The sequence below is a fragment of the Chlorocebus sabaeus genome, chromosome 21 (assembly GCF_047675955.1).
Source record: "Chlorocebus sabaeus isolate Y175 chromosome 21, mChlSab1.0.hap1, whole genome shotgun sequence".
Classification (NCBI taxonomy): domain Eukaryota; kingdom Metazoa; phylum Chordata; class Mammalia; order Primates; family Cercopithecidae; genus Chlorocebus; species Chlorocebus sabaeus.
In genome coordinates, this window is record NC_132924.1 from 6,677,906 (window position 1) to 6,700,841 (window position 22,936).

General features: G+C 46.3%; 1 protein-coding gene across 1 annotated transcript in view; it reads right to left on the reverse strand.

Moving 5' to 3' along the window:
- EGFR (epidermal growth factor receptor) overlaps positions 1-22,936 on the reverse strand; it is a 192,926-nt gene that overhangs the window by 47,004 nt on the left and 122,986 nt on the right. Inside the window, exons 2-13 of the mRNA XM_007981280.3 lie at positions 21,523-21,674; positions 20,465-20,648; positions 17,182-17,316; positions 12,547-12,615; positions 11,255-11,373; positions 9,797-9,938; positions 7,779-7,895; positions 7,071-7,197; positions 6,899-6,972; positions 5,979-6,069; positions 2,859-3,058; positions 1,584-1,716 (exon numbers count right to left, since the gene is read on the reverse strand). Coding sequence (XP_007979471.1) covers positions 1,584-1,716; positions 2,859-3,058; positions 5,979-6,069; positions 6,899-6,972; positions 7,071-7,197; positions 7,779-7,895; positions 9,797-9,938; positions 11,255-11,373; positions 12,547-12,615; positions 17,182-17,316; positions 20,465-20,648; positions 21,523-21,674 — 1,543 coding nt within the window. The remainder of the gene's footprint in view (positions 1-1,583; positions 1,717-2,858; positions 3,059-5,978; positions 6,070-6,898; positions 6,973-7,070; positions 7,198-7,778; positions 7,896-9,796; positions 9,939-11,254; positions 11,374-12,546; positions 12,616-17,181; positions 17,317-20,464; positions 20,649-21,522; positions 21,675-22,936) is intronic.

Genomic DNA, 22,936 nt, shown 5'->3' on the forward strand with positions numbered 1-22,936 from the left:
GCAGGAGAATCGCCTGAACCAAGGGGCAGAGGTTGCAGTGAGTTGAGATCACATCATTGCACTCTAGCCTGGGTGATGGAGTGAGACTCTGTCTCAAAATACAACAACAAAAATGTGTGTGCCTTTCATCCTCCCCTTTGGTCAATGGCACCAGTTAAACAAAATATGATACAGGGTTGTGTCTTCTGTGCTTCTTCTCCGGGTCACTGCCCTTGCTGAAGGGGGCTGGGCTTGCAGAGGGAGCAGGTGCTGCTGGACACCAGGCTTTTCTACACTAATGGAAGGACATGGGGCTCCCCACATGGGTATTTTCATCACCCTGCCTCTTTTTTTTTTTTTGAGGCGGAGTCTCGCTCTGTCGCCCAGGCTGGAGTGCAGTGCCCAGATCTCAGCTCACTGCAAGCTCCGCCTCCCAGGTTCACGCCATTCTCCTGCCTCAGCCTCCCGAGTAGCTGGGACTACAGGCGCCCACCACCTTGCCTGGCTAGTTTTTTTGTATTTTTTTAGTAGAGACGGGGTTTCACCTTGTTAGCCAGGATGGTCTCCATCTCCTGACCTCGCGATCCGCCTGTCTCGGCCTCCCAAAGTGCTGGGATTACAGGCTTGAGCCACCGCACCCGGCCCCACCCTGCCTCTTAAGAAACACTTGAAAACTGAAAACATGAGACCACTGTCCATTTGTAGCCGTAAGGATTGCATTAATATTCCTTACTTGAAGTTGAAGCAGCACTACTGATCATGTGATTTGTTCTGAGCCTATCAGCTAAAGAATTCCTATAGAATTGAACTTGGTCCTCTTATCCTGCTCCTAAATATTTCTGGATCCAAGCTGTGGTCCATGCCCAGAGAGTAAAACAGGAAGATTTCCTACAGCCTTCTGTAATTCCTATGGTGCTCACCAAATTTCCCTTTTTCTTTAAATCTTCTAAAACATGGCCTTGGCCTCTATCCTTCAGTTTTACTTTCCTATTTTTTTTTGTCCTCATTTGTCATTCAAAGCCTTATGTCAATATCGGGATCCTCAGAGCATCCACAAACTGCAACTTTTATTGATTGCAACTAAATTCAACAAGCATCATTATGAATTATTTCTTTGTCCGTGGGTATATTTAAAGCTCCTGGTACTGTTTAATGTTCAACACACGCTGGGGGCACATAAAACAGATATTAACTTGGCAACATAATTTCTGTTAATTTATTTTCACACACCAGGAATCGGGCACTGCAAAGAAAAGCCCAAATGGCCACGGTGTTGGCCAGATGAACCACTGATGACTGTCTCATTTGTCTTAGGAACTTTTTGTAGCTTAGACAAATTTAAGATACTTCCAGGAAAAGAGATTCTATAAATTATTAGGTTAAATTAGGTAACAATACTTGCTTATTTCCTATTGTGATTAACTTTGCCCAAAAATAAAGCAATCAAACAACCTCCCATCTCCCACAGAAAACCCCAAAATCTCCAAAAGCCAAGGGCAAAGAATAAAAGGAAAAAAATCAAACAGAATGCCTGTAAAGCTATAACAACAACCTGGAGCCTGATTTTTGATCAAAGCCAGGGTATTAAAGAAATAACCTCCTACCCCTCCAGGATGTTGCACTTGTCCACGCATTCTCTGCCTCGGCTGACATTCTGGCAGGAGACGCAGTCCCTGGGCTCCGGGCCCCAGCAGCCCTCGGGGGAGCACAAGGCATGGCAGACCTGGCCCGTGGCCTCTGTGGAGACAGAGTGGGTCACAGCAGTCAGTGACAGAGCAGGGACCCGAAGGGCCACAGGAGACGGCACCTTCCCGGGAGGGGCCCTGTGCTCCGTGACTTTGGGTGGCACAGACATGCTGGGCATCCCGGAAGGAAGAGGACACAGACTGGGCTTCCCAGAGGCTGACAGTGACTGGAAGGACAAAACAGTTGTGCTGGCTGCTGGGAAGACTGAAATGTGCCTGACAGTGGAGGACAGGCGCTCTGGCACCTGAGAGGGGGTGCCATGAGTCCTCCCCTTTGGCAATGGCATCAATTAAACTAGATGGGACTCCTTGTTTTCTGTGCTCCCATGGCCACCGCCCCTGCTGAAGGCGTGCAGAGGGGCAGGTGCTGCTGGGCACAGGGTGTGTTTTGATGGTGCCCAGGGCAGCCTGGAGCAGAGCTGGTGATGTTCTGATGACAAATCCCACAGCCGATAGGGGCCATTGGGCCATTGGCTGTGTGCTATGTGTTAGGCACCATGGAAGAGTTTTACACACAGAATTTCACTGAATTCTCTCAAAGCGCTATGGTGTGGGAATCATTCATATCTCCATTTTATGGATGAGGAAGCCAAAACCTAAAGAGATGAAGGGAATTGACAGGGGCCTCGAAGCTAGGGAGGCCAGACCAGCACCTGACTTAAAGCTGACGCTGCCCATGGCCAAAGCCCAGCACAGGCCAGGCTCTTGCCAGCTTCAAAAGCTCTAGAGCAAGAACAGGAAGTGTTGATGTAAAGTGTTCACTCCATTCCTCTGTGTGTGTGTGTGTGTGTGTGTGTGTGTGTGTGTAGCTGCAATCTTTACAGGCTGAAATGCGCAGAGAGTGACCTACAGCTAAAAGGTAATATAACTAATACTAAATTTAGTTACTTAAATTACAAATAATTGGTAGCCTAAACCTCAGGGTAAATTCATCCTATTGAATGATAATGATCTGGAAAAAGTTTTAATGGAATTCACATGGTAATTTCACAATTAGGAATCTTAAGATTTTAATTTGCTTCTTAAGGAACTGAAAAAAGGATTTTAAATGGGAATAGCCCTTCAATATTCTAAATAAAAATAAAGGACCCATTACAACCAATTCCATAAACAAAAGAGAAAGCAGTGACTTACTGCAGCTGTTTTCACCTCTGTTGCTTATAATTTTGGTTTTCTGACTGGAGGTCCCAAACAGTTTTTTCCAGTTTATTGTATTTGCATAGCACAAATTTTTGTTTCCTGAAATTATCACATCTCCATCGCTTATCTCCTTGAGGGAGCGTAATCCCAAGGATGTTATGTTCAGGCTGACGACCGCAAGAGAAAACTGACCACTACATTGGAAAGAAGAAAAATCATGTGGTGAAAATTATAAAAACAACGTATCCCTGAAAACTTTGTTTTTCCAGACCACCTTTGATTGGCTACAAACTGCTTTCCAATGACGGTAAGTCATGCTGTGGGAGGCACACACTGCAACTTTTGAAAACTGCAGGTGTTTTTTAAGTTCCTGCAGGCAAAAGCTAGTTCCTTGTTTATTTAGTATCTTTAACCCCAGTGGCAGATGGGGAGGATGAATAAAATGCCTTAATGTCATTATATTTTCTCCATTTTCATTTTGCCTGGAAATTGAGAACATATTCTAAAAAAGCCCCTCAAACAGCCAAGTACACTTCAAAGGTGTGGGTTTGTCCTTCTGTCCACCACCCAACCTGTCCCTCTATCCATTCATGGATTTATTGAACAAACACTTGATGTTCTCTGTCCTAAATTCTGTGCAGGTTAAATATGTTTCCTCCTCTCAAAGAACCTTGATCTGGTGGTGACACAACCCTGTAAGCAGATAATTTTGAGCCGGTGTGAAGAGCACAGTGAGTGTAGGCAACAAGGAAGCAAGGAGCAGGGGCCTCTGAACAGGTCTGGGAGGGATGCCTGGGAAGCCGGGCCTTCCTCCAAAAAGCTATGCCCAAGGTTGTGAGGTCCTGAGAGCAGGAACTGTGGCATTTTCTTCACCATCCAACATGATGCTAGGACGCTATTGGGTGGTCCAATGTGTATATCAGATGACTGGATGGAAGTCATTCAGACTGAAGGGGGGATGTCTTCAGTCACCTAGAGGAGCAGGAAGGCATGCGTTGGACATGAGAACCACTAGCCCCTGAAGGACCACGATGGGTGTGAGAACCACTAGCCCCTCCTGGACTATGATGGGTATGAGAACCACTAGCTCCAGCCAGACCATGATGGGTGTGAGAACCACTAGCCCCTGCTGGATCACAATGGCTGTAAGAACCACTAAGCCCCTTCCAGGCTGTAAGAACCACTAAGCCCCTGCCAGACCACGATGGGTGTGAGAACCACTAGCCCCACTGGACCACGATGGGTGTGAGAACCACTAGCTCCTCCTGGACCACGATGGGTATAAGAACCACTAGCCCCACTGGACCACGATGGGTGTGAGAACAACTAGCCCCACCGGACCATGATGGGTGTGAGAACCACTAGCCCCACCGGACCACGATGGGTGTGAGAACAACTAGCCCCACTGGACCACGATGGGTGTGAGAACCACTAGCTCCTCCTGGACCACGATGGGTATAAGAACCACTAAGCCCCTGCTGAACCACGATGGGTGTGAGAACCACTAAGCCCCTGCTGGACCACGATGGGTGTGAGAACCACTAGCCCCTCCTGGACCATGATGGGTGTGAGAACCACTAGCCCTTCCTGGACCATGATGGGTGTGAGAACCACTAGCCCTTCCTGGACCATGATAGGTGTGAGAACCACTAGCTCCTGCCAGACCATGATGGGTATGAGAACCTCTAGCCCCTGCAGGACCACGATGATACAGGCTGGGAGGGCTGGGTTGGTTTGGGGAGGGAGTAAAAGGCCAGAGTGCACCTTGTGCAGGAGCTGTCTGTAATTGAGAAGGAGCCACAGGAAAGAGATCTGCATTTGCAGGAAGCTCTCATCTGACCCCAGGCTGGGGACTGGGCCAGCTGAAAGCACTGGATGAAAAGACTGATGTTCAGATATTGGATGGCAGGGGATTAGAGTATCATCCAGAGGCTTCTCCTCTCCCTGCTGCTCTTCTTTCCCCCATCTTTTTCCTTTCTCCTACACTGATGAGTGGTCTTGCATAGGAGCCTGTAACCAATACCATTAGGAATTCTCCCCCACATATGCCCAGGGAGGCCAGATACCAGGGAAGAGCCAGATGTTCCTTGCAGGGCAGGCCTGGAGCTTCAGTGAGTCATGACCTGGAACCTGTGGCCACCCTGCCTCAGTAGGAGCTGGAATCACCAGACTTCTCATTAAATGTGAAAAGTAAGTAACTCTTATCTTGTTTAAATCCCCATAACTAAGCCAACTGGCTCATACCAGCCATCCAAGAAAATTGCTCTAAATCTCTTGTTTTTATAAGAATCTCAGGCAAAGAAGGTATTCCAGAGAATTCAGAGCAAAAAGGCTTTTCTGGGAAGCAATGGTAGCCACATATTTAGTATCAGAGATTCAGAGCCAATGGAGTTTATGGGAGGCAATGCATGTTTCATGTACTCTTATTCTCTTTAATGTTGCACAGTATTATCTAGTGCTTTAGGAGTCAAGTAGGGACAGCAGTTCTCATAAGGAGGCTGCTTCCAAGGCGGGTTTCACTAAGAGATTCCCATCTCCTCCTCCATACCACTAAACTGATGATTACCATTACCATATTAAAGATGCTGGTGTGTGAGCACCTGCAAGTCTATTCCACTGTCAAAGCTGAAAATGTGGAAATTCTTAAAGAGTGGTGCTAAAAAGTCTATCTGGTCTCCGTGATAAGATGTGCATAACCTCAACTGCATCCTGAGAAAACACCAGCCGAACTGAAATGGTTAGACAGTCTGCAAAGTACCTGAACAACACGTTTTATAAGAGTCAAGGCCATGAAAGACAAGGAAAGACGTAGGAGCTATTACAGGTTAGAATGGACTGAAAAGATCTGACAACTAAGTGCAATGTGGGATCTGGAGTGGACACAGAAGCAGAAGCACTGGCGAACACTGAGAAGTCTGTGGTTTAGCGGACAGCCTGTGCCAGTGGTCCTTCAGTCTTGATCCTTGTGCCTGCTCATGTGAGATAGCATTCGGGAATGCCGGCGAGAGATACAGGAGCTCTGTGCCCTATCTTAGCAACGCTCCTGTTAAGCCTAATTTCCAACTAAAAAGGCAAAATGTAATCTACCAGGCTCTTTGGCTGTGGTCAACTTACTGTTGCTTGGTCCTGCCGCGTATGATTTCTAGGTTCTCAAAAGCATGGAGGTCCGTCCTGTTTTCAGGCCAAGCCTGAATCAGCAAAAACCCTGTAAGGCAGAAGAGACTCAGACACACACCACACAGGAGTTTCTTTTTTTGTATGAGACATTACTCTAGACTCTCAGGGACTTTGTATTATAGGAACAGTGAGTGGGAAAATTGGATTTGCTTTCTTTTTCGTTATCATCTTCTCTGAGTGTACATGCGAATGGGCGGATGCAGGCCAGCCAGAGTTCACAGCTGCCTCCCGCCTCCCCCAGCGATTCCGCATGTCTCCCGCTGCCCCTCTGGCTGTGGCCCTGGGACCCCTGCGGCGCGGCGTATCTGATTACCCCGAAGAGGCTCCTGCTGCGATTATCTGCCAATTATGGATCTGGTATCACATACAAGGAGATTTACAGATTTTCCTTATTTGATTCCAACCCTAAAACAGTCGTGTTATATAGGTCTAATTTTCCCATTTTAGAGAGGAAGGAAGCGGAGCTCAGGCGGCAGTCATGGACCTGAGGCTTGCCCGTGGCCCCACAGGGCTCTGGCATCCAGTTTCAAAAGCCTGAGGCCCAGGCTGCCCCTCACCTACCCCTGTCCTCTCCCTCTACTTGCAAGGGTTATGGGCCACCAAGGCAGCTGGCTGGGGCCGGGTAGGAGGGAGAAAGCGTGTTCACATGTGCAGTGAATGACCCAAGCCTGGGCTTAATGTGTCCCCTTTTGCCTGCAGGGGAAACTGCACTTTTGAAAAGTATCAAAACATCAGCCATTAATGGTAAAATTTCAGAAGAAATGTTTTTATTCCAAGGGAGAAGGAAATATGTCGAAAAGTTCTCGCTCTAAAACACTGATTTCCCATTTATATTCATGCGATAATTCAGCTCAAACCTGTGATTTCCTTTACGGTTTTCAGAATATCCAGTTCCTGTGGATCCAGAGGCGGAGTGTGTGTGAAGGAGTCACTGAAACAAACAACAGGTGATTATTGATCACCAGTCTCTACCAGTTAAAAAGGCAGACTTTGTTTTTCTCTATACAAGTAACTGAACCTGTGACTCACCCCCTAAATGCCACCGGCAGGATGTGGAGATCGCCACTGATGGAGGTGCAGTTTTTGAAGTGTTTAATATTTGTAGCATTTATGGAGAGTGTGTCTTTAAATTCACCAATACCTATTCCGTTACACACTGCAGAGATAAGAGAGACGTGTATTCTGTTCACATTGGTGGATTAAGAATAGCTAGGGATCCCCAGGCAGAGGGAAGCAGGAAGGAATTCCAGTCGCGGGAACTGCCACTGCCACATCAGCCTTCATTCACTCAACAAACACTGATGGGGCTGGGGAGGGTGCGGGGGACAGGGGGACATGAGGACCTAGAGCACACTTTGGGGCTACGGTGGTGTAGGAGATGCCATCCCTGTCACCGCACACCGACCTTGCATTCTCCTCATTATTTCCCCTGGTCGCATGGAGCTGGACTGCTTCCAGCTCTGCCTTCCCTGGATTCTCCCCAGGGCTGGGCATCTGGCAGCTGCTGAGGGGCTGGTTCTGTGCACTGTTCTCGTCAGAGCCCCCCACCCTATCACAACCTTCAGTGCCTTCCCATTGCCTAACCTGGCTTTGCAGCTTTATCTTCTGTTTTAAAGAAATGATATTTATAGTTGTTTTTTAATGAGTAGAAGAAGAAGTGTTCATTTGGAGGTGGCATGAAAGCCCAGCCTCAGCAGCTGAGAACAAGCCTCACCTGCACACCAGCGGGCTTCCTACCTTTGCGACAAGGCCCTTCGCACTTCTTACACTTGCGGACGCCGTCTTCCTCCATCTCATAGCTGTCCGCCCCGCAGGCTCGGACGCACGAGCCGTGATCTGTCACCACATAATTACCTGGGGAAGAGAGCATGAAAGGAAGGTGACGACGGTGGCGCCAGGTGCTCGGGCCTCACACAGGCAGTCCAGGTCCTCCTCTCGAGGGCTGATGGAAAGGCTCCATCCTCCTTTGGCTTTATTTACTTTAAGGACAAAGAATGAAAGGTTGCAAATAGAAAAGGAATCCCGTTCAATAGTTTAATAACATTCTAGGCCGCAATGTGGACAATACAGGTGTTTCATCAGGGCAGGAAACAGGTGTCAGGGAAAAAGCATCGCATTGCTCACTAGGTTAAAGCACCTCTGTGAGCTCATGTTCTTCCTTGTAGGATCTGTCCCCAGGGCTTATGGTTAAAGCTGGAATGCTCACTAAAAATGCGTAAACCTAAAAAGAGCACTCTTCCACTGAAGCAGCTATAGGTGAGGCTGCATTTTATTCTTGCGGCTGATGCTTTGCTCTCCATGGCCCGTCCCGACGTGGCCCTGGGTCCCTTGAGGGGCCAGCTGTTCTGTGTCCCAGCAGGCACCTCAGCCCTCTCCTCCACCTGCTCCCACCTTTAAAGTAATTCATTTGTGTTGATAGCTGTCTTCTGTGTTATTTTTAGGAGCTCTATGTGTTCCTTTTTTGTTTGTTTGAGATGGAATCTTGCTCTGTCATCCGGGCTGGAGTGCAGTGGTGTGATCTCAGCTCACTGCAACCTCCGCCTCCTGGGTTCAAGTGATTCTCCTGCCTCAGCCTCCTGAGCAGCTGTGATTACAGGCAAGCACCACCACGCTCAGCTAATTTTTGTATTTTCAGTAGAGACGAGGTTTCACCTTGTTGGCCAGGCTGGTCCTAAACTCCTGACCTCAGGCAATCCAGCCCCCTTGTCTCTCAAAGTGCTGGGATTACAGGCCTGAGCCAATGAGCTACTGTGCCCGGCCTCTTCCTGTTTTAAGTTCCCCAAGAAGATCCTCAAAAATACTTATAGGACCTTGGTGATTCTTCTGTGAACCGTCTGCTCTTGGCATCTCAGGCTTGAGGTGTTTTCCTATGGATTTTAAAGCTCTATTAAGTCCTATCTCAAAGACTATATCTGTGTCATCACTGTGGCACATTTTTATTTAGTTTTGTTTGTCATTTACCTTATAATGGCTTATTATTTTGTATTTTTCTTCCCCCATACAGAGTGTAATATTTTTCATGTACACAAATCTGGCAGGGTAAAATCTACCCCTCATAATTTTTCTTTCAATTATTTTTCTCAGTTAATCTCCCCTTCTAGAGATCAAGACTGGCTTCTAAAACTCTTTCATTAGACAAAGTTTTGCTTTCTCTATCAGGAAGTATTTTATGTCACAATTTCCCTAAACCCTGGAGCCACCAGTACAAATGTAAGTACAAACAAGCAAAACTCAAACCCAAACCATTAAAACAAAACAAAATAAAAACAAAGACAAAACCTCTGTAATACTCCTAAGAGGCATAACTTTCACTAGAATTTTAACCACTCAAGAAGGCAGGTCTTCTGATAGACTCTCTGATTTTGGTCTATTAAATACCTGCTTGGCACAAGCACTAAATAGTGACATGCCCACGGCTTTGTGCCCAGCAGACAACTGAATACCCTCGGCTGTGGATGCTGGATGAGTGGTGAGGGCTGAGCAGCAGATGCTTCTCCTGTGAGGTGGCCTGGCCCCAAGTTCTGCCCTGTGCACTGAGCAGCCCCCGTGGGTGGAGATGGCCACCACCTGCCCGCTCCTCGGGAGCAAGGCAGCCCCTCGCCTCTGCGCCTGGATGGGCACAGGGTTGCCTCCCCCTAGCGAGGCAAACACATCCACCCAAAGACTCTCCAAGGCGGGATACTCCAGGGCTCAGCAGGAGACAGAGCGGGACAAGGATGCCTGATCAGTCAGAGGGCCCACAGAGGAGGACTCACGGGGACACTTCTTCACGCAGGTGGCACCAAAGCTGTATTTGCCCTCGGGGTTCACATCCATCTGGTATGTGGTGGGGTTGTAGAGCATGAGTGGGGGGCAGGTGTCCTTGCATGTGGCTTCGTCTCGGAATTTGCGGCAGACCTGTGGAGGAGGAAGGACACGCTGGGCAAGTGAGGTAAGGACACTCGGCGCCACACACGGAGGAAGCGCAGCACTGTGTTGACTCCTGTCAGAAAGCCCAAGTTACCATCTTCACAGCTCAGTGTTCAACTAGTGGGGAAAACTGAGCTGGCGCCCTCTGCAGAGTCAGAAAGACCCTTCTCTAAAAAGTCCGTTTTTTTCTTAGGTGCACTCTTCCACCTATCATAATTTATGGACTATGATAAAAACACGTCTCTTTAGCAACATACAGATGATGGAGTTCACATATTACAGCGGTGACTATGGAGTGAAATTATGTTTAAACTCAGATTACATTGGGCTTCCCTTATAAAGTATAGTTGAGGGTACATTTTATAATGTATTGCTGAATGGCAGAAAACCTTGCCAGAACGATGCCCTGTAAAGGGGCCAGACCCAATGCAGCGGGGGCTCTCCCTAGGATCAACCCTACGTCTTCACAGTCTTCTCCCTGGGGCTCACATTAGAAACAGCCCAGGCCAACCAAGTCACAATTCCTGGGTCTGGGTCCAGCCTCTGGAATTTAGGAATCTTCCCTGAAACCACAGAGAGATCTGGATTTAGTCTTAGGGAGGGCTTTGTCACACCAGCTCCCACTCCAGCAGTCACATCCACCAGCCTTGGCGTCTCCAGGGCTTCCAAGACACTTCTGACCTGCACCTGCTGAGGCAGCAAGGCTTCTGCTGGTACTTTCTGCAGTAATGGGGCGAGAGTGAGTACTTCAGGACCCCTTGAGGGCAGGGTGCAGCTCAGGAGGTGCCTGAGCAGTGGTGGAGGAGCCAAGGGATCCGTGTCAGGAGGCCTTAATGCAGCCCCAGTCAGCAAGACCTGTGTGGCTCTCCATAGGTCTCTTAGGGACCTCACAGTGTCAAGTCTCTGGAGGTATAGTCAAACAATAAAGAGAGTGTACTGCTGGCAACAAGGCACATTCATGCAAATACTTGCATGTAGTATTTCGTGCTTGTTCTGTGCCCAGGTCCTAATGTTGGACATCACAGGCATCGCATCATTTAAGCATTCAACTGGGAGATACTTTGTTATGCATCATGGTCAGGTGAGGATATGGAGGTATGGAGGTCCTATCATTTTCCCAAGGTCTCAGTGAGTGGTGGAGGCAGGATACTAAAGATACTTTGTCACCAGGCAGAGGGCAATATCCTGTCTGTTACTACAAATGCTAATTGACAGCTCCCCCACAGGAGGTCCTCTGTCCTGGTGTGGGTGGAGAGAGTGCAGCCACAGCCTGCTCCAGGGAGGCTGCCGGAGGGGCATCTTACCAGGCAGTCGCTCTCCCGGGGGCCCGTGCAGCCCGCGGCACACTGGTTGTGGCAGCAGTCACTGGGGGACTTGCCGCGGCAGCGCCCGGAGCACTGCTGGGCACAGATGATTTTGGTCACTGAAAAAGAGCAAAAGGTGCCCTGTGAGCTGAAGAGTGAGGGTCGGATCATTTCCCAGGGACGTCGCAGAGTGCTCGCAGACTTTTTCACGAAGAAGTGAAGACACATTTGCTTCCAGTGAAATGACACTCAAGCTAAGTCAAACCATGCCCTTTTCTGATTGCCTCTTTTGTCTCCTGATTTATTTTTCATCACTTAAAAGAACTGATCAGATCAAGTCTAGACTTTGAGACCTGCTAAATAAACATCTTGGGCAATGCAGGAAGCACATACAAAGAACAAAAATACCTGCTGGGAAGTAGTGTTTAGAAGGGTCTAACAGCCACACCACAATTCAGCTTAAGGACATAGGGTCCGTTTTTGAGCTCATGTCCACAGGTTCCTTGGCCACTGAGAGGCTGAGCCAGACAGCCATACCCGGGAGAATGGCCCTCTCCATCATAAAGCACGGTCCACATGGAAAAGTCCCCATGAGAAATCGTGCTCAGGCTTCTGTGTAGGTAGATACCAAAGAAAGCCAGGGAGGGAGAGGAAACAAGAAACCTGGTGACTGCTGTCAACAGGGACAAGTCTTCCATTCCCGGGAAAGTGTGCTGTGTTCAGAGGACAGGGCTGGGGTACCTGCTAATGTTCACTTGTTGTTGTTGTTGTTGTTATTTTGAGACGGAGTCTCGCTCTGTTGCCCAGGCTGGACTGCAGTGACGCGATCTCGGCTCACTGCAAGCTCCGCCTCCCAGGTTCACGCCATTCTCCTGCCTCAGCCTCCCAGGTAGCTGGGACTACAGGCGCCCGCCACCACGCCCGGCTAATTTTTTATATTTTTAGTAGAGATGGGGTTTCACCATGTTAACCAGGATGATCTCAATCTCCTGACCTCGTGATCCGCCCACCTCGGCCTCCCAAAGTGCTGGGATTATAGGCGAGAACCATTGTGCCCGGCACCTGCTGGTGTTCACTTATTTGTGACAGGCTGAAGCACCCAAAATAGCCCACCCTGGATTAACCACATGCGGTGAGATTTGCAAGACTGTCCTTCATCTACCAGTTCACATCTGGCCCTGTAATAAAATAACTCTTTGGAGTCTTCAAAGGGAAAACAAATCCAATCACCTAAGTAAGTGAAGGAAGAGAGGGACGGTCACATGTGGGTCTGAGGCTGTTCACTGACTTACGTTTCTGGCAGTTCTCCTCTCCTGCACCCCAGCAGCTCCCATTGGGACAGCTTGGATCACACTTTTGGCCTGAAATGTAAAAGTAACAGATGCATATCTCAGTGAAAGGGAAGGAATGATGAGAAACTGATGACGTCCTTTCCCAGGCCTGAGTTAAGCATGTTCAATAAGTGAAGACAATCTTTTCAACTTATTCTCTGATTGTTTGACTGGCTGGTTTGTAGAATCACTTAAGAGACCCCGATAAGAAAAGAAGACGAACCATGAACTGCTTTTATTTACATGTCAGCTGTGGAAACTGAGGCAGAGAGTAATTACTGATACAGGCCACATAAGGGAGAACTTTTCATGAATTTGAGGTTCCTTGTTTACAATCTGCTTAGGCATGGAGCATTCCCTGGCATCTCCTGCCACAGCTAGAGTGTCTCGTCTGGCTGAGCCTTTGGCATGGACCCACTGCTTCCTTGCTGTGTCCAGTCTTGAGTGACTGCATGTATCAGCCGTTCTGGGATTGTTAAGTCATGGCCTGTAAATAAAACCTTCTAGACTCCAAACCAGAGAGAAGCACAGAATGGTGCACAGAGGGTGAAATGTTAACAGTGCAGATCACTTTAATGACTGTGTAAAATCTTAGCTATCTGGTCAATTTTTGCAGTTTTTATAATTAGTTGATTACAAATTACAGCTGCAAAGGTTTTCTTCTCATCTGTCATGGTTTCTTTTTATCAGTATTGAGAAGTCTGAAGGTCGAAGTGCTATATCTATATAGAAAGAGCAGGTTAACCACCAAATTTGTTAGAGTCCAGTCATGCAGATCTCTTTTACTGTGAAGACAGAGTAAACTAGAGGAGTTTATGGGTCCCGAGGTCCCCTGCAGTCAGGAAGAATTTAGATTTCAAACAGAAAAGCTGACGATCAATCTCCCATGTGACTGTGAAGCCAGGATACCACCAGGGCGAAGGGCGCTAATGCCGCACTGGTGCTCCTTAGAGTCATGAAGGCTGGGGAGGCTGGCATCACGACAGTGACAGCGGGGGATGGACGTTGTGAGGAGGGAGGCAGAGACACTGCGACAGAGGTCTAGAGAAAGCAAGGTCATACAGAGGCATGCTAAAAGCAGCTAGGTCTGCAGCGTGCAATCCCATTCTTTCTACTTTTTACACTGTATTCACATACAATTTTCAAATTTCTATTATAAGCACGTAATCGTTGTATAAGAGAGAAATGTTTAAAAGAAAAATGCATCTTTTCCTAACAGGGGAAACGTTTGCCAACAAACAAACTTAAGATCCGTTTATGATTCTAGTATTGACCATCTGTTACAAAAAAGAAATGCAGGCACATCGTATAAAATATGGATAATAGAAGAAAGCAAAAAGAAGACATGAGACTCATCCAGAGTTAATCAATATAGACATGTAAGTCTATGTATATACAGGAATTGGAATCCCACTATACATTGTGTTATAACCTTAAAAACCCAGATAAAACATGACAATTTTTCCATGCCTTTAAATATGCTTCTATCTAACATGATTATCAATAGCATTGCTGCACCATAATTTATTCAACCAATCTGTTATTTTTAGATATACAATTTGTTCAGAAAATTTATTATAAGTAAGGCTGCAAGGATTCTTGTATAAGAATATGTTTGTACATCTCTTATGATTTTCACTTTCATTATTATTTTTTTCTCTTATTCCTAAGTGTGATATTCATTCATCAAAGCTATACATACTTTGAAGCTTTAGATACATATTGCAGGCATATTGCCAAGTTTGGTTTTATTAACATATATGCCCACAAGCAGAACATGAGAATTTCTGTTTCTCCACAGCCCAGCTGACCCAGGTGTTTAAAAGCAAAAGGAACCCAAATACTTCACAAAGGAAGATGTGATGCTTTCTTATTTTATTTTGACCTTTTTACTACATTAGAAATAACATTTTACTTTATTTCTTGGCCATCTTTGTGTGTGTGTGTGTGTGTGTGTGTGTGTGTGTGTGTGTGTGACAGAAAGAGAGAGAGAAAGAGAGAGAGGGAGAAGGAGAGGCTGCTCATGTTCTGGGTCAGGTTTTTATTAAGAGATTCATCTCTTTCTTAGTCTTTTAAAGATGACTTCAGGGAGTGATATAGCAAGGATATTAACCCTCTTCATGGCAATCAGATATTGCACAATATTTTCCTGGTGGCCATTGACTTATTTTACATGAAAGTTTTCTTTTATGATGTCAGATTTTGGCTTTTCTTCAACTTGATATTACAAAATATTCATCTTTATGTTTCCTTCTGGAACTTACATATATTTTAAATATTATATGTATTTAATATGCATTTGGAATTTATATTACATGGAGTGGGTGATGGATTTATTTTAATTTTCTTTCAAGTAAACCCATTCATTCTAACTTCTAATGCCCAACTTCAACATAAACATAAAAGTTGGGCACACTGTGAAATTTTTCTGAATCTTAGACATCTTGTCCATAAAACACTTAAATCATCTCATGAGATTTTTTTTTGGTGAAGACTAAATGAGACCCGTCCTGAGCAGGAATGTGTAGCCATAAAGCACCAGTCAAAATAGGGGCTTCGTTTACCACAGGAGCCTGGCAGCAGTCCCAACTTGCCTCTAGATGGGAAGAAGGAAATTTCAGGTATCAGGTCGATGGTGAATTTGCACTCTCCAATGAGACTAACCCAACATATCTAGTTCCTTTTTAAAAACCCTTTATAGTTCTCTCACTTTGATATTTTCACCCCCTAATAGTTAAGTCATTCCAGACAACTTATTGAATAATGAATTATTCCCTTATTGGTTTGAAATGTCAGCTCTTCATGGACTTTTTATTTTGCTAGGCTTATTCTTATTTGTCTTATTTTTATGTTTATTCTTAAAGCAATGCTATATTGGCCTATAGTTCAAAGCCCTGTAGTATTTGAGTCTTTTTACTGTATGAGCCCACCCATCATCCCCCTTTCCAGCACTTTCTTTGTGGGTCTTTCCCACAGTTGTTGTACAGAACATGGAGGCCTGCTATTGTGGGCTGCCTGACTTGATCCATGGCAAACACTGGCCCCATAACTGTTCCAGGTTCATTAAAAAAATGTGCACAATTTAACCTCCCCATTGTTCACCAGACAGCTGAAGAAATGCTAACCTTGATCTCAAAATATGAAATGTTGCAATGTAAAATAAAGTTTTCAGTTTCTTGCAAACATAGTAGGTGTCGGGATGGGTATCTGGTGGAATAATATATCTATAAAACAAAGAGCCTCAATACTCATGTTCACAGCAGCATTATTCAAACAGTCAAAAGATGGAAGCAACTCCAGTGTCTATAGATGGGTGAAGGGACAAACAAAATGTAGTGTCAACATACAATGGAATGTGATTCGGCCGTGAAGAGGAAGGACATTCTTAATTCATGCTACAACATGGATGAAACTTCGGGACATTTTCCTAGGTGAAATAAGCCAGACACAAAAGGACAGATACTACATGATTCCACCTGTATGAGAGCCCCAGAGCAGTCCAATTCATAGAGACATCAAGTGGACTGTTGCCTGCCAGGGCCAGAGGTTGGGAAGGAAGGGAGAGCAGGGAGTTACTGTCTAATGGGTAGAGTTTCAGCTTTGCAAGATGAAAGAGTTCTGTGTGTGGACAGTGGTGATGGCCGCACACCAATGTGGATGTGTAATGCCACTGACATTATAACTTACAATGGTTAAGATGGAAAATCTTGTATTATGGGCATTTCATCACAATCTATCCATAAAATAAAAAATAAATATGCAAAAATCTAAAGTCCTCTAGTTGATGATTTTGAAGATTCATGTCAGATCTTTCTCGCTCTTTTTGTTTTTTTTTTTTGAGGGCAGAAAACAAACAGCCATCCACTGCACAGTTGTGGAGAAACAGAGAAGCAGGAAATGGTGATCACTTCTTATTCTAAAGAACAGAAAGGCCGGGCGATCAGGAATAGGCAAAGCCCAGGGGAGCTGGGTAGGTGTGAGCCTGCGTCTCAGAGTTCCCCATCAGTGCTGGCCTCAGCCACGGCGCCACCCTGACCTGCCCCTGATTTCCTGCCAGGCTTCCCCACAGGCTGCCTCACTGGTGAATGGGACAGGGACCAGGCCACCAGCATTCAAGGAAACATGGACAGACTTCCTCCCCATGGGCAGTGCCCAGCTGTGTGTGTGACTCCATGTGGCAGTGTTCACGCCCTCAGCTGGGGGTGGATTCAGCCCTGGTGCTTCAGGAGGGCCGGGGAGCCTCTGGAGACTCAGCAGCATGCAGGAGTCTGGCCAGTCTCAGCAGGACAGGCTGGGAGAGGCCCTGGTGCTGCCTGCCCTGTGAACAGCAGCTCTTCTCGGGACACAAATGCTGTCCCTGCAGGGGATCTGCCTCGGGTAGCCTGCACTGCCAACCAGCTGGGCTGCCACCCGCCACAAAAAAACCATGTCTACGTCTGTGGTAAATACGTGCTGTTCTAGTGGTCAGATATTTTGCTTACTTTTTGTTTCTGATTAATGTGACTTACTAAACATGGCTTCTCTCCCCGGCCCCAGTGCTGTAGAGCTCCCCCGCAGAGGAACTGGAGGCAGAGATAGTGTGTACATGATACTTACAGCTGCCCAGGTGGTTCTGGAAGTCCATCGACATGTTGCTGAGAAACTCGCTGCTGACTATGTCCCGCCACTGGATGCTCTCCACGTTGCACAGGGCAGGGTTGTTGCTGAACCGCACGGCGCCATGCAGGATTTCTGTGGGAGAATGGAACTGCTGTGAGCACCCTTTCCAGCTCCTTTAAATTCCCATGAAGGATGTACGTGCTCTTCACATTTATGTTCTGCTAAAGAGACGCCATGGTACAAACAAGAGTCCTGCGATTAGCCCAGTGAACTTCCTGGGGGGCGGCCAGATAAAATTGTTAATGATAGTGCCATGGAGAAGCTAGGGTTTTCTCTGAATTGGGCTTTGAGCAATGATTAGAAATTTAGAAATATGGGGAGGAAGGAAGAGAATGGTTTAGTCAGTGGTCACAGCATAAATGATACGCATGTGGTAAGCTGGGGGTCCTGAGGGACTGATCGATTGGACTGGAATGGTCACATGATGTAGGGGGTAGGCAGGGCAGGGAGGCAGGTCCCCAGCACTACAGTCCCGGATGCCAGGTGAGGGGTCAGCCTCCACCTTGCTTGCATGCCCAGGTGGAGCTTTTCATTAGAGAAAAGGGTGTGAGAGGGACACGAAGCAAGAAGAATCTGAATGTATGACAGAGACAGATAGACTCCAGGGATGCACAGGGCATTGAAACTGTACAGCTGTTTCCAAGGAAGAACTAAGAAGATGTGGAAAGGTCAGGGATGAACACATTCAAGCCTTTACAAAGTGGGAGTGTTTCATCGATAACATTAAACATGAACACTGACAGAATGACATATGTGTACAAAACCCTGTGCAAGTGCTGTGGGTGCCGCAAGGATGAATTAGACCCACTGGCTTCGATCTGGGAGCTGACGGGCTTGGGGACAGACATGTCACATACTCTAACCACCTTATGCCCAGGGAGACCCTGACACACAGCGAGGCTGGGTACCTCGCTGGCTGATTTATAAGCACTATCTTCATTCATTCTCACAATGGTGCAATGACCATCTGTGATTTTAACAGAGAGAAAATCGACCTTTGATACATGAAGCAACGCCCAGCGCCCCAGGCAGGGAATGGGCGTGTTGTGTGTACAGAGTACCAACGTGGGAAAGGAGGGATTCATCCCTGGAGGCTGCTAGGAAAAAGAGCTTTCCCAGGAGGGGACAGGCACACATCTTAGAGGAGTGTGGAAGTGAGGGCTGAAGGCTTCCTGCAGACAGGAGACGCAGTGCAGGGAAACAGTGGAACAGGTGGACGGCTTCTTCAGTGGATGTGCAGAAGCAAGGAACCGAGGGAGGAAGCCTGGGGTCATGAGGGCTGAATCGTGGTGCTTTGTTTATCAGGTTGGAGACGACAGCAGAACCATCCGTGAAAACACTCATGAGAAAGCCGTGCACAGGTGGATGGAACTCAGGAGAGGACAGGGCTGGAAACACCAACAGGGCTGTCCAGGCTGCTGTGGCAGCTTGGACAACAGACCAAGGAACTGAGAGAGAGAGCAGAGGGTGGGGTGGGGAGAGCACAGAGGGAGAGTCAGAGCGGGCTTTCAGCACACCCCAGGCAGTGACTGCCAGAGGAGGGCCAGCCCAGGTGAGGGAGGCTGCAGGAGCCGCTTCCGGGTGGCTTAGCGGAGGAGGCAGGCACCCAGGTGTAACGGAGGCTCACCCTACAGCAGGCCCTACGTTAGCTATTAATGATATCACGTTAACTAATCTGCATCTATACAATCCCAGCCTTGGTTTAGAAAGCAATTTTACCGAGAAAGTGGAAGGAGCTGCTGAGACCTTTTCCTACAGTCACTTAATTTTCTGCACCACCTAGGAAGTACGTCACCATTTTTTAGCAGCTATGCCATCCACATTTTTGAAGATGAGGAAACAGAGACACGGAGGGATTGGAGAATGTGCTCCGGAGCCTTCTGGCTGCTGAGGGATGGGGCCGGGCAGGAACCCAGAGGGTCTGGCTCTGAGGTCCAGGCACCCGCACAGGCTGCCTCCCTTCGAGACAGCGTGTGAGGCGCACTGTAGGAACCTGTGTACCAGGCCATCTCACAGGAAGCAGGCACAGCACAAGCATGTGTGCGGCTGCTCTGAGTAGCAGGGGGTGTGGGGGAATCACACAATTTTATAGGTGGTGAACCGAGGAGCCACGCCTGGAGGTGCTGGCTTGGGTCCCAGAGCTGCACCCCTGTTGGGCTCCAGTCACTTCCGATATGACTCCCTCTGCTGGGCACCCCTTTCATCACACCCTTTTCCTACCAGCACTGCCTCCCTGTCAGAACTGCATGGCAGCACAGGAGGGGTGTTGAGAACCCTGGGGCAGAGACTGGTGGCCATAGCTGGCTTCTCCATTCACTAGCTGGGGGCCTCAAGGGAGTTACTTGACTGCCATTTATTTATTTGTAAAATGGCAGAACACAGCCAGTCCCTGGCTTACCATGATTTAACATAGATTTTCGACTTTGCCATGGTGTGAAGGCAATACACATTCAATTAGCCCTGAAATCCGACCTAATGACGCCTTCACCCTTGGCGGGGTCCAGCCAGATAGGATCCCACCGTAAGTCAAGGAGCATTTGTACAATGCCTACTTTGAAGAAAGGTTGTGGGTATTAAATGAAGTCACTGATTTAACATTCCTGGGCCCAAACCTACTGCACAGTGAGGCACAATCACTGCTGTCTCCAGTTTTTAAAAATCAACTTCCCTCTCTTCTATCATCCTTCATTGTTTCCTCTCACAGGAGCCTCACGTGTCCTACTCACAAAAATTCAAAGTTCTAGAACACCTCATTCTCTGTCCTTAACTTACACACAGTTTTCTGTGTAGCAGTGCGACTCTCGAAACTATCCTGCATGTGAATTTATTTGTACTCTATGTATGTCTTTTATCCTTAAGGTCCAGGTAAAAAGACTGGCAGTTTATTCACTGCCTATGCGCATAGATTCACGATTCCTGCCCAGCTTGTCTGGTCATACCCTCTTTTACTCAGAATCTTTACAATTTCTTACTATCTCTCCGTATTTTTTCATGTCCATGGAAACACTGGTACCCCGCTTAAATCCTCCCATTCCAGTATCTGCCATCTTCTCAGTAACTTCCCCTGCAGTATCTTACACACAGCTGGCACTCAGTGCACATGTACTGGATAAAAATAAAAGTCTTCTCCGAGGTAGAATTGAGTGACAAGCTCACTGGGAGCCATCGGAACTGCTCTCTGCATTTATAAACCCCCAGCCTTGGCATCCCAGCCTCTCACCCTGTAAGTTTCTCATGGGCAGCTCCTTCAGTCCGGTTTTATTTGCATCATAGTTAGATAAGACTGCTAAGGCATAGGAATTTTCATAGTACATGTTTCCTCTGATGATCTGCAGGTTTTCCAAAGGAATCCGCTCCACTGTGTTGAGGGCGATGAGGACATAACCAGCCACCTCCTGGATGGTCTAAGAAGAGAAAACATAAATGCACGATTTCTCTTTTGAGGAACTCAAGAACTCAAGGTCTAAAATGGGTCCAGGGAGCCCTAGGACACTCAGTTGAACCCTAAAGCCCACGAGTGCTCAACAAATGTAAAACAGGTAGATGACTGCAGTCATGGACACAGCAGGAAGCATTTCCACGATTTGCAATAATCCCTGCACGTTAGCCTTTGACGCCTGTGATAACGAGCAGTGAGCATTGTTCTGGAACGCCGTGCTCTCATGCTGCATGGGGTTCAACACTCTCCAGTGGAAATGGAAATTAAAAAGAATTACTTTGTATCTGTCTTGCATTATTTCTTATTTAAAAAGGAAAGAAAAAAGAAAAACAGAAGGCTAAGTAAATCTCATCCAAAGTTCAATGAAACTCTGACGCCTTCAGAGCTGGCTCCTATGGGGTCATTAGCACCTATTGTGAAGTAATAATTCTGTGACTAGCTGGGTGAAACTCTTGGTAGCTTGAAATCAGCTCTGGTAGGAGTATTTACACTAAGGAAATACACTAAGGAAACAGGCAAATGGTGCAAAGCAGGGCTTTTAAAAAGTTAAGAGCTAGCATGGCAACACACCATGACTGAGGCAATGGTCAGGGATAAACATCAGTGTCTTTGATGACAGTGAACTCCAGATTAGCCTGTTTCTCTTTGATATTCTTTTCTAGCTATTACTTGACACTAGCTGGTAAAATGGCTTTCTCTTAAAACTCTCATTTGTAGCTCTGTAAGACTTGTCATTGCCATAGCAAAAATAAACACACTTCAAGTGGAATTCTGCCCAGGGCTTTCTCCACTTAGATTTTCTCCAATTTTATTTGTGTAGGAAAATCAAAGTCACCAACCTTTAAGAAGGAAAGATCATAATTCCTCTGCACGTAGGTAATTTCCAAATTCCCAAGGACCACCTCACAGTTATTGAACATCCTCTGGAGGCTGAGAAAATGATCTTCAAAAGTGCCCAACTGCGTGAGTTTGTTACTCGTGCCTTGGCAAACTGGAATAAAAAGAAAGATATCACATGAAATACTGAGAAATGCAGAAAAACTAAAATAAAACAATCCCTCAAGGTCTAGGTAATAAGGCTAGCAGTTTCTTCACTCCCTCCACACAGAGACTCGCCCATTCCTGCCCAAGTCATCTGGTCACAAAGCTTACTAACTTTGTGAGCTTTAGTGACTGATAATACACATCTCACTGACGGATACAGCAAAACAAATGTGATAAAAGATCTTTATATAAGGTGCAATTCATAGTAAGTGATAGCTTGTCCCTATAATGCATGAAATTGCATTAAAATGCCAAAATTAAAAAATGTTGAAATTTAAAGGCATGGGCGGTAGATGAAAATTCTATGAAAATCTCTAAGACAAGATTAACCTGTAAGAGCTCTAGTAGGCAAAATATAAATTTCACAAGGTATTTCACTAATATAACTGAGTTAATAACTATATAATGAACTTTTTACTTCGCAAAAATATAGTATGTCACATTGTATGTGCAAAGAATGTTTACAAACATAGCATACACTGGGCAGTAGTGTACACAACATTGTACACCTAAAATCAGTGACAAAAGTGTAAATTAAAAACCTAACTGGTTGGAGATTAAAAATATTATTCAAATGAATGCATCAAAGAATAAATCAAAGGTCTAATGTAGAATATTCAGAAAATAACAAACATCAAAATACAACATTTAAAAACACCCTCAGCTAGTGAGAAACCCACACATCCCTGTGTTTGTCCACACTCCGTGTTGATCCACCCAGCACAGGCAGAGGTGCAGTTACTTCCCTCACCACCAACACACAGTCCTGTATGCTTGGGTCCTTAATGTTTCAAGGCATCAAACTTAATCCAAGAAAAAAGTTTTAAATTAAGGGACAAAGTTGGACCATATAAATGGAAGTGGTTATCCATTTTTAAAAGCAAAGGAGAGGATTATAATAAAGTTGTATTTACAGTACTAGCTCTTTGAAAGGCATGTTTAGGCGAGCATAACAAAACAGAGTCTTGGGGCTTTTGAGGCAGAGAGTGTGTAAAGCGACTATAATTTGAACCCAAATTATCTTAAGAGTGAAGAAATATGGCCTCTGGCTTTGGATGTTGGGTTGAGCCCTGGCCAGGTTCTTCCTCGTCTGCAAAGGCGCTCCTGCAATCACAGTAACCAGGTGGTAGAGCACAAACCATGGCCAAAATCAATACACTGGCACTTTCTTCAATGCTTTTTACATGTGCATTTCTATTTTATAGGCTT